The following is a 15629-nucleotide window of genomic DNA, read 5'->3' as shown; positions in this document are numbered from 1 at the left end:
TCCTCATGGAGCTCAGTCTGTCTGAGCTCACAGGACTTCAAGCGTTATCAACGTGTGTCTGTCTGGGGCATAGAGCAGGGCTTGCCTTTCACCTGCTATAGCCTCAATGCCACTAAACTCCCTGTTCTGACATGTCCGCAGTGCCATGTTGAAGACTTCCTTATTTAGTTTAGGCTATTGTAGAATAGGACTTGAAGATGTTTCCGAGGAAAAGTCAAAATATGATGTGTGTTATTTGGTTATTTGGATACTCAGTGTGTCATGGATTTGTGTCTCGGTGTAGAAGTGGTTGAACTTACAGTCGTGGCCAAAAGTTTTGAGAATGACACAAATATTAATTTCCACAAAGTTTGCTGCTTCAGTGTCTTTAGATATTTTTGTCAGATGTTACTATGGAATATTGAAGTATAATTACAAGCATTTCATAAGTGTCAAAGGCTTTTATTGACAATTACATGAAGTTGATGCAAAGAGTCAATATTTGCAGTGTTGACCCTTCTTTTTCAAGACCTCTGCAATCCGCCCTGGCATGCTGTCAGTTAACTTCTGGGCCACATCCTGACTGATGGCATCCCATTCTTGCATAATCAATGCTTGGAGTTTGTCAGAATTTGTGGGTTTTGTTTGTCCACCCGCCTCTTGGGGATTGACCACAAGTTCTCAATGGGATTAAGGTCTGGGGAGTTTCCTGGCCATGGACCCAAAATATTGATGTTTTGTTCCCCAAGCCACTTAGTTATCTCTTTTGCCTTATGGCAAGGTGCTCCATCATGCTGGATTAGGCATTGTTCATCACCAAACTGTTCCTGGATGGTTGGGAGAAGTTGCTCTCGGAGGATGTGTTGGTACCATTCTTTATTCATGGCTGTGTTTTTAGGCAAAATTGTGAGTGAGCCCACTCCCTTGGCTGAGAAGCAACTCCACACATGAATGGTCTCAGGATGCTTTACTGTTGGCATGACACAGGACTGATGGTAACGCTCACCTTGTCTTCTCCGGACAAGGTTTTTTCCGGATGCCCCAAACAATCGGAAAGGGGATTTATCAGAGAAAATGACTTTACCCCAGTCCTCAGCAGTCCAATCCCTGTACCTTTTGCAGAATATCAGTCTGTCCCTGATGTTTTTCCTGGAGAGAAGTGGCTTCTTTGCTGCCCTTCTTGACACCAGGCCATCCTCCAAAAGTCTTCGCCTAACTGTGCATGAAGATGCACTCACACCTGCCTGCTGCCATTCCTGAGCAAGCTCTACTGGTGGTGCCCCGATCCCGCAGCTGAATCAACTTTAGAAAACGGTCCTGGTGCTTTCTGGACTTTCTTGGGCGCCCTGAAGCCTTCTTCACAACAATTGAACCGCTCTCCTTGAAGTTCTTGATGATCCAATAAATGGTTGGTTTATGTGCAATCTTACTGGCAGCAATATCCTTGCCTGTGAAGCCCTTTTTGTGCAAAGCAATGATGACGGCACATGTTTCCTTGCAGGTAACCATGTTTGAGAGAGGATGAACAATGATTCCAAGCACCACCCTCCTTTTGAAGCTTCCAGTCTGTTATTCGAACTCAGTCAGCATGACAGAGTGATCACCAGCCTTGTCCTCGTCAACACTCACACCTGTGTTAACAAGAGAATCACTGACATGATGTCAGCTGGTCCTTTTGTGGCAGGGCTGAAATGCAGTGGAAATATTTTGGGGGGGGGGATTCAGTTCATTTGCATGGCAAAGAGGGACATTGCAATTCATCTGATCACTCTTCATAACATTCTGGAGTATATGCAAATTGCCATCATACAAACTGAGGCAGCAGACTTGGTGAAAATTAATATTTGTGTCATTCTCTAAACTTTTGGCCACGACTGTACACTAAATTTCAAAAGTTTGGGGTCACTTAAATGTCCTTGTATTTGAAAGCAAAACGCATTATTTGTCCATTAAAATAACCTCAAATTGATCAGAAATACAATGTAGACATTGTTAGTTGTAAATGACTATTGTAGCTGGAAACGGCAGATTTTTTATGAGATATCTACGTACATAGGCGTACAGAGGCCCATTATCAGCAACCATCACTCCTGTGTTCCAATGGCACGTTGTGTTAGCTAATCCAAGTTTATCATTTTAAAAGGCTAATTGATCATTGGAAAATACTTTTGCAATTATGTTAGCATAGCTGAAAACTGTTGTTCTGATTAAAGAATAATTAAAACTGGCCTTCTTTTGACTAGGTGAATATCTGGAGCATCAGCATTTGTGAGTTCGATTACAGGCTCAAAATGGCCAGAAACAAAGAACTTTCTTCTGAAACTCATCAGTCTATTCTTGTTCTGAGAAATTAAGGCTATTCCATGCGGGAAATTGCCAAGAAACTGAAGATCTCGTACAACGCTGTGTACTACTCCCTTCACAGAACAGCGCCAACTGGCTCTAACCAGAATAGAAAGAGGAGTGGGAGGCCCGCACAACTGAGCAAGAAGACAAGTGTCTAGTTTGAGAAACAAATGCCAACAGTGAAGAGGCGACTCTGGGATGCATGCCTTCTAGGTAGAGTTACAAAAGAAAAGCCATATCTCAGACTGGCCAATAAAAAGAAAAGATTACGATGGGCAAAAGAACACAGACACTGGACAGAGGAACTCTGCCTAGAAGGCCAGGATCCCGGAGTCGCCTCTTCACTGTTGACGTTGAGACTGGTGTTTTGCGGGTACTATTTAATGAAGCTGCCAGTTGAGGACTTGTGAGGCGTCTGTTTCTCAAACTAGACACTCTAATGTACTTGTCTTCTTGCTCAGTTGTGCACCAGGCTTCCTACTCCTCTTTCTATTCTGGTAAGCCGAGTTTGTGCTGTTCTGTGAAGGGAGTAGTACACAGCGTTGTACGAGATTGTACGAGATCTTCAGTTTCTTGGCAATTTCTCTGATGGAATAGCCTTCATTTCTCAGAACAAGAATATACTGACGAGTTCCAGAAGAAAGTTCTTTGTTTCTGGTCATTTTGAGCCTGTAATCAAACCCACAAATGCTGATGCTCCAGATACTCACCTAGTCTAAAGAAGGCCAGTTTGAATGATTCTTTAATCAGAACAACAGTTTTCAGCTGTGCTAACATAATTGCAAAATGGTTTTCTAATGATCAATTAGGCTTTTAAAATGATAAACTTGGATTAGCTAACACAACGTGCCATTGGAACACAGGAGTGATGGTTGCTGATAATGGGCCTATGTAGATATTCCATTAAAAATCAGCCGTTTCCAGCTACAAGAGTCATTTACAACTTTAACAATGTCTACACTGTATTTCCGATCAATTTGGTGTTATTTTAATGGACAATTTTTTTTGTTGCTTTTCTTTCAAAAACAAGGAAATTGCTAAGTGACCCCAAACTTTTGAACGGTAGTGTATATTCATTACCCGTACTCTGTGTTTGTACTTGGATTATCTTTGTTTGCTATGCCTCCTCAAACACAGTAGATCATAATGAATTGTCTTCAGACCTGTGTTCTCTCTGTTTTATACACACCACTGACAGACAGTGTCATATTACTCTAAAGAGGAAGTAGCATGAGACTGCGTAGAATAGATCACCTTCCCTGTTTGTATGTCTGATGCTTGTCAATTTGTAAACAGTTTGTAGACACACAGAAAATGTGGACACAGTTTTACTCATAGGAAACAACTCATCTTAGTATGGGCTCCATTTTGACAAAGCAAAACAGCAGACCCAGTCCTTCCGATACTTGTATGATGTCCATTTAAGGGGTGCCACTGCAGATACATGATTCAAGCACAGATCGGTTGCATTTCCAACTTGTTTTGAAATCAGTGTCGTGTTGAGAAGGCTGTTTGAAGCAATATAGTGTGTTTTGACAACAGCGCTGCTTTTAGTTTTCCCCTCCAAAACCAGGAGCCAGGAGACCAGATTCTCCCCTATAGTCTGTCACCTTGCAGCCTTCATTCTGCAGGTCCAGTAAACAGTGATGTCATCACAGCTAATGTATTGGATGAGCAGCTTCAACAATCAGATGAGATCATCGTGCTCTATCTCTAATGGACTCTAATGGAAGTGAGAGTCATGCAAGGCTCTACTATCATCTTACGAAGCACACTTGTGAAATGGCATCAGGAATGTCACCGTAGACTATCAATGCACATGATTTGGTATTATAAACTGGGTGGCTGGAGCCCTGAATGCTGATTGTCTGTGGTATATCAGACCGTATACCACGGGTATCAAATCAAATCAAAGTTTATTTGTCACGTGCGCCGAATACAACATTTCACCTTACAGTGAAATGCTTACTTACAGGCCCTTAGCCAATAGTACAATTTTTAAGTAAAAAAAAAAAGGTATTAGGTGAACAATAGATAAGTAAGGAAATAAAAAACAACAGTAAAAACATGTATTTTTACTGCTCTAATTACGTTGGTAACCAGTTTATAATGGCAATAAGGCACCTCGGGGGTTTGTGATATATGGCCAATATACCATGGCTAAGGGCTGTGTCCAGGCACTCTTCGTTGCGTCGTGCTTAAGAACAGCCCTTAGCCATGGTATATTGTCCATATATACCACGGCTATACCACCACACCCCTTCGGACCTTATTGCTTAATTACCACACCACTCTTTGCTACATCTTTGCTCTCTAGATCCTTGACACATTCTTATTGCGTTTGTTGATCCATCATGCATTTATTGAGTGTGTCTAGTCTTACCCCATGGTGATATGACAGGTGTTGAATGCAGCAGTGTAGAGATAGATAGATACTCCCCAGTCATAAAGGCCTAAGGGAGAGAGAGGTTCAGGACCACAGGATCAGGAACCAGGAACCCCGCTTGGCTAATAGACAGTCATTGACAACGTATAGAGCTAATATATACACTGGTAATATGTTGACATTTAAATAGGGAAGTTGAGTTGCAAGTTTATTACCTGTAACTATTGAAGTGAATGGTAGAGATGCAGTAATGCTGCCCGTAGGTTCACAGCATTCTCCACGTTCTTCCTTGAGTAAAACAGATATGTGGAGGTAATTGCCATGCATTTGTGTATATTTGATTGCTTTTTAAATGATCCTTTGTGCCTTTGGGGGGGGATGGTATACCTTTACATGGGCTGACTGCAGTGTGTAGTAAGTAGCGTGAGCATTACTGCACAATGATGTCACATGGTCTGTGACTTCAACACTCTGATCATTGTGGAAACACTGTTGAAGCAACAGTTAATTCATTTCCCCAACTGGCCTGACCGAGTGTGTGTGTGTGTGTGTGAGTGTGTGTGTGAGTGTGAGTGTGAGTGTGTGTGTGTGTGTGTGTGTGTGTGTGTGTGTGTGTGTGTGTGTGTGTGTGTGTGTGTGTGTGTGTGTGTGTGTGTGTGTGTGTGTGTGTGGGTGAGTGAGTGAGTGAGGAACCCAAACCAAGACCTCTGAAATGAGGAATGGATTCTAGCCAGTGCCCTGTCATAATCATTATGATATGTTGATTTGTCCCTTCTCTGGGAATGCTTTGTTTGTGTATGATGTTAAGCTAAGATCATCGACTGAATAAAAACTTGTTGTTAACATGTTAAAACAATATATTTTTGTATATTGATTGAGGTATTGCTTATTCCAACTTGATGCACAGTTCCTATTTATTTTTTTCTGGTCTCTAACCTCTTTCATCTGTGTCCTCCCTCTCTCTCGTTCTCAGACTGTTTCGGACACTGGTTCAGTGGATGGCCCCAGAAGAGGAGGCCAGATGGAAACTGGGTCACATGACCGCCTCGAAGAAGGCGGTTCGTTGAGCCTGGAACCGACCAATGGGGTGAGCCGGCAACCCAGTGACACCCATGAGGAGGGTGGAGCCGGCCTGGACACCCAGAGGGAGCCCCATCGGTCAGGGAGTGTTCCCCCAGGACAGGGTTGGGTACCTGGGCAGGGCAAAGCCCCCCAACCCCAGAAGCAGCTGCCCTGCAGTGGCTGGGGCAGTTTTGGTAGGACTCCTGGGAAGCCCGTCCACGAGGCAGACATGGAGGACGCACGCAATCTGGTAGCCTTCTCAGCCAGTGTTAATGTGGGCTCTCTGGCCCCCATCCCCGAGGCCCAGTCCTACACCGCCCAGCTGTATGAGAAGTTCAACCAGGAGATGGGCACTGCTAAGGGGGCCGTGGCTCAAGCCAGGCTCCAAGCCCCAGAGGGAGGGGATCAGGCTAGCCCCCGAGAGGACTTGAACAACTTGCAGACCACCCTGAAGACTGCCCTGAAGACTGCCCTGAGCCAAGCGAGGCACGGCCACAAGCCCCCAAACTGTGACTGTGATGGGCCGGACTGCCCAGACTACTTGGAGTGGCTGGAAAAGAGGATCAAACAGGCGGGGGAGGAGCAGGACAACAACACACCCTGTTCCAAGATGGCCGCCGACACGCCGCCTCATCAACAGCCACCACACTCACAACAGCCCCCTCACCCCCACCACCATCCTCACCCCCATGTCAATGGAGGTAACCCGCCCTCCTGTCCACCCCTTCACCCACACCAACAGGGCCAACGCCCAGGCTCTGTCCCCTGCTCCCCTCAGGTTCTCTCCATCGCCAAGGAGAAGAACGTCAGTCTGCAGACGGCCATAGCCATCGAGGCCCTGACCCAGCTGTCTGCCACCACCCCCCAGACTGTGGTCCCTCCTGCCCAGGCCTCCTCTACCAGCCACCAACAACCCCCTCTACAGCCCCAGCACGGCAACCGCTTGCTCCCCCCCTCCCCCGGCCCCATGTCCTCTTTGTCCTCCTCGCGGTCACAATCTGTCCCCCCTGGACTGTACCCCCAGCAGAGCTCCTCGTCGTGGGAGCAGCAGCACAGACCCCAGTCCCAGGGTCATCCGGCCCACGCCTCCCCTCTCCCGTCCTCCACTTTGCTTTTCCCCGGGCAGACCCAGGCAGGCAGCCCCCACCCTCACCCTCAGCAGTGGCAGCAGCAGCAGGCCCCTGGGGGAATCCAAGAGCAAAGGAACCAGTGGATGATGATGAACTCAGATTCCCAGCAGTCTCACTTCGCCCCTCCGTCCGGTGGCCACAGCGTTGGCGATCCCATGTCCAAGCTCAAACAGCTACTGGGCGACTCCAGCGGAAAGTATATAAATGACCCCTTCAAGCTGCCTATCCCACACCACCACATCAAGCAGGAACCAGGGATGCCTCAGGTCAAGCAGGAGGTCAACTCTGGAGAGTACCAGAGCTCTGCCTGTGCCTACATGGGCGGTCGCTACGGCCGGATGAACGGCCAGCAGCAGCCTGGGTACCCTGGTCCACCTCTCTCCGCGGGCAGCACAGCCATCCACTACTCCACCCAGACAGCCCTGCAGCAACACCTTCACCACAAGAGGAACCTCTTCTCTAATCCTCCCGGCCCCCCAGGCCTCTGCCCTCCACGGCCCACCCAGGCCTGCCAGAACCTCCGCAAGTGGTGGCCCCAACAGATGGGCCCCGAGGGCCACCTCATCCCTGTGGTCATCAAGCAGGAGCCCAAGGAGCCCAAGAGGAGGAAGAGCACGGCGGGGACATCGCCGCTCCTCAAGCAGCAACCGGGGATGCTGCTCTATCCAGGTCCAAAACCCAAGACGATAGTCATCAAGAAAACCAAGCGGAAGGCCTCCCTGCCAACCTTCCTGCCTCACAGCCAGATCTCCATACAGAAACCGTCTCCACTCACCATGATCGGAGCCCTGCCTCTGGCCAGCGCCCATTCAGGTTCTCTCCCTTTCCCTACCTTCCCCCTCCTCAGTAACCCCACTCAGGCTGCCGCAGGCCTCCCAACCCCGGCCCAATCTCAGGTATCCATTTTAAACTCTTCTATTGCACGCTCTGTCACTGCTCCTGCCTTCTCTGTAAACAGTCCAGCCGTCTCAACCCCTCTGCCTCTCCCTGCAGCCCCGGACGCCCCGGCTAGCTCAGGGGAGGCCGGCGCCACACAGACCTCCACCACCTCTCAGTCCATACCAGGCCTCAGCTCCCTGGACCCCAAGTTTGAGGAGCTGATCCTCCAGTTCGAGGCAGAGTTCGGAGACAGTTCATCCTCGGCCCCAGTGCCCTGCCCTCCTCAGATCCAGCCTCAGGACCAGTCCCCCTCAGCCTCAGCCCAGCCCGTGGTGATAGAGTCTCAGCCCAACATTACCTCAGGACAAGCCAGACCCACGTCACCGTCCAGCACCACCAACACCCAGTCCTGCAGCCCTACTCCCTTAGCTTCTACCACAGCCCCACCAGCAGACCAGGACATGGAGGTGGACAAGGAGAATGTGACAGGGGGTGTGAGTGAAGCATCCTACACCTCCGCCACACAGCCCTCCACTGAGAGCCCCATGGAGGAGCAGCCCGAGGGGGCCCAGTTGCCGCTCTCGCGGCGCCAAGAGGTCCATCTGGAGCAGCAGCAGCACCGTGTCCTTGAAGACCCCTTCACCGTGCCTCTCTCCCCCTCCGCGTCCCCGCTGCCCAAACGTATGAAGATCGAGACGAATGGGAACGTGGCTGTCCTCTCCACCACTGGATCGTTCTCTGAGGGGGGCGAGGACGACACCCCCACTAAGGACGGCTTCCCCCTCAACCCCTCCCTAAAAGGCTTCCTGGAGTCGCCACTACGCTACCTGGACACACCCACTAAAAGCCTGCTAGACATGCCCGCCAAGGACCTCCAGGCTGAGTTCCCCACCTGCGACTGTGTTGGTGAGTAGGGTGTCTGTGTTGAACTACACAGTTTTAATGTAGCTACATTTCGACCACTGCTGGGCCCCAGAGTTACTTTGCTTTACACTCCCAGTAAGTGGGCTGCACACAAGTGTTTTGGCGTACATAATAAAACCAGAAATACGATCTAGTATCTAGTATAGAAACAAACAAACACCTATAGAAGACATGTATGCTATCTTGAAATCCTCTTACTCCATACATTTAGGATTACTAGAAAACATGAAATATACTGTACAGCAGTGGCTGATGCTATACAGCGGGCAGCAGCAGGTATATTTAAGCGATAAGGCCCGAGGGGGTGTGGAATATGGACAATATACCACGTCTAAGGGCTGTTCTTATGCACGACGCAACGCAGAGTGCCTGGACACAGCCCCTTAGCCGTGGTATATTGGCCATATATCACAAACCCCCGAGGTGCCTTATTGCCATTATTAACTGGTTACCAACGTAATTAGAGCAGTAAAAATAAATGTTTTGTCATACCCGGGGTATACGGTCTGATATACCACGGCTGTCAGCAAATCAGCATTCAGGGCTCTAACCACCCAGTTTATCAAGAGGTATACATCAAGTGGCCCAGTCACTTCTGCTCCAGCTCCTCTCTCTGAACATCACATGAGTGTGTCTGAGAATGTGTGTGTTGCCAGCCGGTGTGTGTTTGTGTTGCCGGATTGTGTGTCCCGCGCCTCTACTCTCCAGTCAGCTACAGTGCAAGGTTCAGAGGGAAACGGTGAGAGTGATACAACACGAGAAGGAGTCCATTGTGTTGGTCTGGCTGGCAGACAGCACAGAGCAGGCCACTCTGTCTGGGCTACATGTCTGACAAAGTGGCACACGGCCTCTCGGCCCGCTTCCCAAATGTGCACTATTATTTGCGTACCCTATTTAGTGCACTACTTTTGACCAGGGATCACAGGGAGGGAGAGAAGGGAGACATAGAGAGAGAGCAGCTGCAGGGAACACTTGCTATGCCGTGTGCTGTAAGGCTGTTACTAAGAGAAAAGGCCACCAGACAACGGGTCTCCAAAGTGAAGCCTATTTACACACTTCCCTGTCAACACCCCATGTGTAACCCGACTCCCTCACACACCCACACATTGACTCATTCATTCCTCTCGTTCACCGAACCTCTCTCTGTCTTTCTCTCACTCTCAGAGAAGCAAGCATAGTTTTACAAATCCCTCTACTCTGCTGATTCCAAACATGGAACCACTACTCCCCCTCACACAACTATTTTCTCACACACTATTTAGGCCAGTAGTCCTGTGTAGTATTTCCTGCTTCTCTCTGACCACGCCTTGCCTTGGTTCCTCCCTGCACTGTCACAGGAATGTGACCTCAGATACACTCTCTCATACTCTAGCTTTCCTTCTTACACACGCGGATGCAGGCACGCACACACACGCGTACACACACGCGTACACACACGCGTACACACACGCATGCACACATACGCACACGCACACACACGCACTCGCACACACTCACGCACACGCACGCACACACACACACACACACACACACACACACACACACACACACACACACACACACACACACACACACTGACTCATTCGTTCTCTCAAACACCCTTGTTTCTACTGTAGTGTCCCCACCCAGACTCTCCCTGTATTCAGAAGCTCACTACTATTCCCCTGTCATAGTCAGTCACAGGATACAGGAAGTGTGTGTGGTTTTACATCTGGCTTCAGTCACACCAATCTATGGTTCCTCGTTGTTTCCATGGCTTGTTAGATCTGAATAATTGGGCACTACTGCTTCTGATACTCGCAATGTCACAGAACTGTCCTGCACTCATCCAAATCACCTACTTGTGTGGAAGTAAAAATGGTGGTTGAATTTGGACTGCATTGTGAACTCTGTCTGTAACTCTCTCTCTCTCTCTCTCCTTACAGAGCAAATCCTAGAGAAGGATGAGGGTCCGTACTACAATCACTTGGGCTCTGGGCCCACTGTGGCCTCCATACGAGACCTGATGGAGACCAGGTGAGACTTCTGGAGCATACTTGATACCTGTTAGAGAAGAGACTGACATAGACTGAAATAACTCAGAAACCATAGGAGTATGATGCATACTAGTATTTCCCTCTAGATAAGGCAGGGAGCATGGAGCATGGACTGAAATTGATGGGTGGGTGGAGGAAACACTACAAAATACTGTTGTAGCTAGTGTGCTTGTCCAGGGATTTTTTTAGCCCCCTAGATTACAGCCACGCAACTCGCAATGGCAGTCTCCTGATTCACCTAGAGCAGAGCTAGCTGTCCTCTCTTCACAGTCTCTCTCTCCCTCTCTCATTCTCCCTTTCCCTCTTCCTCCTTCTCTCCTATCCCCTCTTCCTCTCTCTCCGCCTCTCGCTCTCGCTCCCTGTCTCGCCCCTTCTCCCTCTCTCCTCTCCCTTTCTCCTTCTCTGTCTCCCTTTCCCCTTCTCTCTCTCCCTCTCTCTCCCACCCCCTCCCTTTCTTTCCCCTTCTCCTTCTCCCTCTCTCTCCCCCTCTCTCCCCCTCTCTCCCCATCTCCCTCTCTCTTCCTTTCTCTCCCCTTCTCCCTCTCCTTCTCTCGCTCCCTCTCTCTCCCCTTCTCGCTCCCTCTCTCGTTCTCGCTCGCTCCCTTTCTCTCCCCTTCTCCTTCTCCCTCTCGCTCCCCATCTCCCTCTCTCTCCCTTTCTCTCCCCTTCACCCTCTCCCTTTCTCCCCCCTCTCCATTCCTTCTCTCCTCTCCTCTGCCTATGAACAAGAGTCTTGGCATCAAACTCTCTCACAGCTGTGAGCTAGCATCACTCTGTTTTCTTCCCTCTCTCTCTCCATGCCTCCCTCTATTTTGCTCTCTCTCCCCAGTGCTTCTGTCCTCCTACTCTCCCTCTCCCCTCCCCTTAACACTCCTGTGATCCTGTCCCCAGGGAATCCCTGACCCAGAATCCAATAGGAGGAACAGGAAATAACCGCATCAGCAGATCAGACCAAACAGAGAAGAGGGCTAGGCATAGAGAGAGGATAGGAGAGAGGTAGGGAGAGATGAGAGGAAGAGACAGAGAGAGGAGAAGTAGGGAGAGATGAGAGGAAGAGACAGAGAGAGGAGAGGTAGGGAGAGATGGGTGGAGGAGACAGAGAGAGGAGAGGTAGGGAGAGATGAGGGGAAGAGACAAAGAAAGGAGAGGCATGGAGAGATGGGTGGAGGAGACAGAGAGAGGAGAGGTAGGGGGAGATGAGGGGAAGAGACAAAGAAAGGAGAGGCAGGGAGAGATGGGTGGAGGAGACAGAGAGGGAGGGAGGGAGACAGAGAGAGAGGTATGTGTGTGTGTATATATATATATAGAGAGAGGGACAGAATGAGAATCAAACCGAGTACATTTGCATTAGGGAATGGATAGATTCAGTTTCAGAATTCCTCTTGGGAGAATGGTAACGTGAAACTAGGGAATAGAAACAATCACATTTACCATGTATCCTAATACTTACGCAAATCTCAACTGAGTTTTCATTGACTAAACATGGGGGGCTGCTTAGGTTGGGTCCCACACATTGTTGTATAGGGGACCGGGGCCGAGAGTGACATGCCATTATATTGACAGAGGACTGTTTCTATAGACCAGAGACTCATCAGAATGGATGGGATGGGGGGAGGGGGGGGGATAGGTGAGGAGAGGAGGGAGAGCCTTCTTTGTTTGAGAGATGACGTAAGAACTAAAGCCCTCCATAGTCTCCTCCTGACCCCTGACCCACCTCTGACCCCATTGGCCCACCCCTGTGGAGGCCGAGCCAACACACTTTGACCGGCTGATGATTGGTGAATGAGTTCCCATTAAGGACAAAGCCACGTGTCCCACCACGATAGACCCGGTCAGAGGTGACGTTATCAACATGACAGGTATGATACACAGGGAAGAAGGAACATCTGAGTTATGCTGGTAGCTTACCCAACCACATCTCTCTACACATTGTGCAGCAAGAGACACATGCGCCAGAACCTAACCAGGCACATACACATATACCAAGCCAACGCACACTGATGCAGTTACACTTTATTTGGATAGTTCCCTATAGATGATCAACAGATTAGGTCATACTATCCACAAATGATCAACTGCACATGTTGATATGCAACCGCTTGCTAGGGTTATGGTTTAGGGTTAGAGTAAGGGTTAGGTTTAAGGTTGGAGTAAGGGTTATGGTTTAGGGTTAGAGTAAGGGTTAGGTTTAAGGTTGGAGTAAGGGTTAGGTTTAAGGTTAGAGTAAGGGTTAGGTTTAAGGTTGGAGTAAGGGTTAGGTTTAAGGTTGGAGTAAGGGTTAGGTTTAAGGTTGGAGTAAGGGTTAGGTTTAAGGTTGGAGTAAGGGTTAGGTTTAAGGTTGGAGTAAGGGTTAGGTTTAAGGTTGGAGTAAGGGTTAGGTTTAAGGTTGGAGTAAGGGTTAGGTTTAAGGTTAGAGTAAGGGTTAGGTTTAAGTTTGGAGTAAGGGTTAGGTTTAAGGTTGGAGTAAGGGTTAGGTTTAAGTTTGGAGTAAGGGTTAGGTTTAAGGTTAGAGTAAGGGTTAGGTTTAAGTTTGGAGTAAGGGTTAGGTTTAAGGTTGGAGTAAGGGCCATCTACAACATGACGATAACTACAATGATGAATTACACGTAACTATAAACGTTGACGACCATCCTCACCAGCGGACAGTTTATCGTTCTGCAGTACACCTGTCAATCAACTGATCAAAGCATCCTAGTGCAGGCTGTAGGCCAGCGATCATCAGCTAGATTCAGCCGCGGGATGATTGTTTTCTTCAGCAGGTGGTCGGGGGGCCAAAACGTATTTAAATAAATAATTGGTCGATTGCAAATTGACCGCAAGAAGCTCAAACAGGTAATGATTAAAACATAATCATTTCGGGGCCTCCCGAGTGGCGCAGTGGTTTAAGGAACTACATCGCAGTGCTAGAGGCTTCACTATAGACCTGGGTTCGATCCCAGGCTGAGTCACAACCGGCCGTGATCGGGAGTCCCATAGGGCGGCGCGCAATTGGCCCAGCGTCGTCAGGGTTAGGGGAGGGTTTTGGCCGGGGGGGGCCTTAATTGGTTCATCGCGCTCTAGCGACTCCTAGTGGCGAGCCTGGCACCTGCAGAATGACCTCGGATGTCATCGACACATTGGTGCGGCTGGCTTCCGGGTTATGCGGGTGGGTGTTAAGAAGCCGGGTCATGTTTTGGAGGACACATGACTCAACCTTCGCCTCCCGAGCCTGCTGGGGAGTTGCAGCGATGAGACAAGATCGAAATTGGGGAGAAAAATAATAATTATAATTTCAAACCTTGCTTACGTTTGTATACGATCACGTGTCTCTATTATGCAGGGGAATACTTGGCAACAGATTTTTTTAAAGTAAAATCACTTGGAGCTGAATTCCTGGAGTTTTTACATTCTTTGATGTCCTCCCCCCCCAAAAATATATATACATTACAATTCAAAAGTTTGGGGTCACATAGAAATTTCCTTGTTTTTTAAAGAAAAGCAAATTTTTTGTCCATTAAAATAACATAAATTTGATCAGAAATACAGTGTAGACTTTGTTAATGTTGTAAATGACTATTGTAGCTGGAAACGGCAGATTTTTTATGGAATATCTACATAGGCGTACAGAGGCCCATTATCAGCAACCATCACTCCTGTGTTCCAATGGCACGTTGTGTTAGCTAATCCAAGTTTATCATTTTAAAAGGCCAATTGATCATTAGAAAACCCTTTTGCAATTATACTAGCACAGCTGAAAACTGATGTTCTGATTAAAGAAGCAATAAAGCGTCAGCATTTGTGGGTTTGATTACAGGCTTAAAATGGCCAGAAACAAAGAACTTTCTTCTGAAACTCGTCAGTCTATTCTTGTTCTGAGAAATGAAGGCTTTTCCTTGCGAGAAATTGGCAAGAAACTGAAAATCTTGTACAACGCTGTGTACTACTCCCTTCACAGAACAGCGCAAACTCGGCTAACCAGAATAGAAAGAGGAGTGGGAGGCCCCGGTGCACAACTGAGCAAGAGGACAAGTACATTAGAGTGTCTAGTTTGAGAAACAGACGCCTCACAAGTCCACAACTGGCAGCTTCATTAAATAGTACCCGCAAAACACCAGTCTCAGTGAACAGTGAACAGTCAACAGTGAAGAGGCGACTCCGGGATCCTGGCCATCTAGGCAGAGTTCCTCTGTCCAGTGTCTGTGTTCTTTTGCCCATCGTAATCTTTTCTTTTTATTGGCCAGTCTGAGATATGGCTTTTCCTTTGTAACTCTACCTAGAAGGCCAGCACCCGGAGTCGCCTCTTCACTGTTTACGTTGAGACTGGTGTTTTGCGGGTACTATTTAAACTAATACTTAAATGAAAAATAATATTGAAACTTGTATATATAAATGTAGCAATTCTACAACAAACGCTGTTTAGCCTGCACGTCTTTTACATGACATTGCTTGCCTCGTTGCTCAAGTCGTTTGCAAGTGATTTCCATTTTTTTATGGTTGTCAATTCGCTTGGGTCTTTTTTTCCACTGTGCTCATCTTTCTGTATGTCCTGTGCAACCATTTGCAATGCATCAGTGCAACCATAGTATCATAACCGGCCAAAGTGATCACACCAACGTACTCTCTCTCCTTAACTTTCCCTGACAGTTCATTTACCCTAGGCCTATTTTACATTTTAGCAAGAGCAAGCCTGCTTCTCTCCACAAAAGGATATTAGGCCTAGTATAAAAAAGTGCTAAAGAAATGTCCTATAACTTTTCCTGCGATTTCACGAGAAGGGGAATAGTGGAGAGGCTCGCGTCCGTAGCCATATAGCCTATTGCGCACTGGAACAGCTGGAAGAGAAAGGCTAGAGTTCTGTAGCCGAAGTAAGAAGCTAAATATTAGGCCATTCATTATCGAAATAGTAGG

At 48.0% G+C, this 15629-nt stretch overlaps 1 protein-coding gene across 4 annotated transcripts in view; it reads left to right on the top strand.

Annotated features, from left to right (window-relative positions):
* The window catches only part of LOC106585101 (methylcytosine dioxygenase TET3), a 65696-nt gene that overhangs the window by 38947 nt on the left and 11120 nt on the right, over positions 1–15629 (top strand). For all 4 annotated transcript variants that reach the window (XM_014170938.3, XM_014170937.3, XM_014170939.3 and 1 more), the window contains 2 exons: positions 5685–8688; positions 10632–10722. In XM_014170938.3, coding sequence (XP_014026413.2) covers positions 5685–8688; positions 10632–10722 — 3095 coding nt within the window. The remainder of the gene's footprint in view (positions 1–5684; positions 8689–10631; positions 10723–15629) is intronic.

The sequence above is a fragment of the Salmo salar genome, chromosome 24 (genome assembly GCF_965601325.2).
Source record: "Salmo salar chromosome 24, fSalSal1, whole genome shotgun sequence".
NCBI lineage: Eukaryota > Metazoa > Chordata > Actinopteri > Salmoniformes > Salmonidae > Salmo > Salmo salar.
Note: the sequence above shows the minus strand (reverse complement) of the source record. Positions and strands in the feature narration are given on the sequence as shown.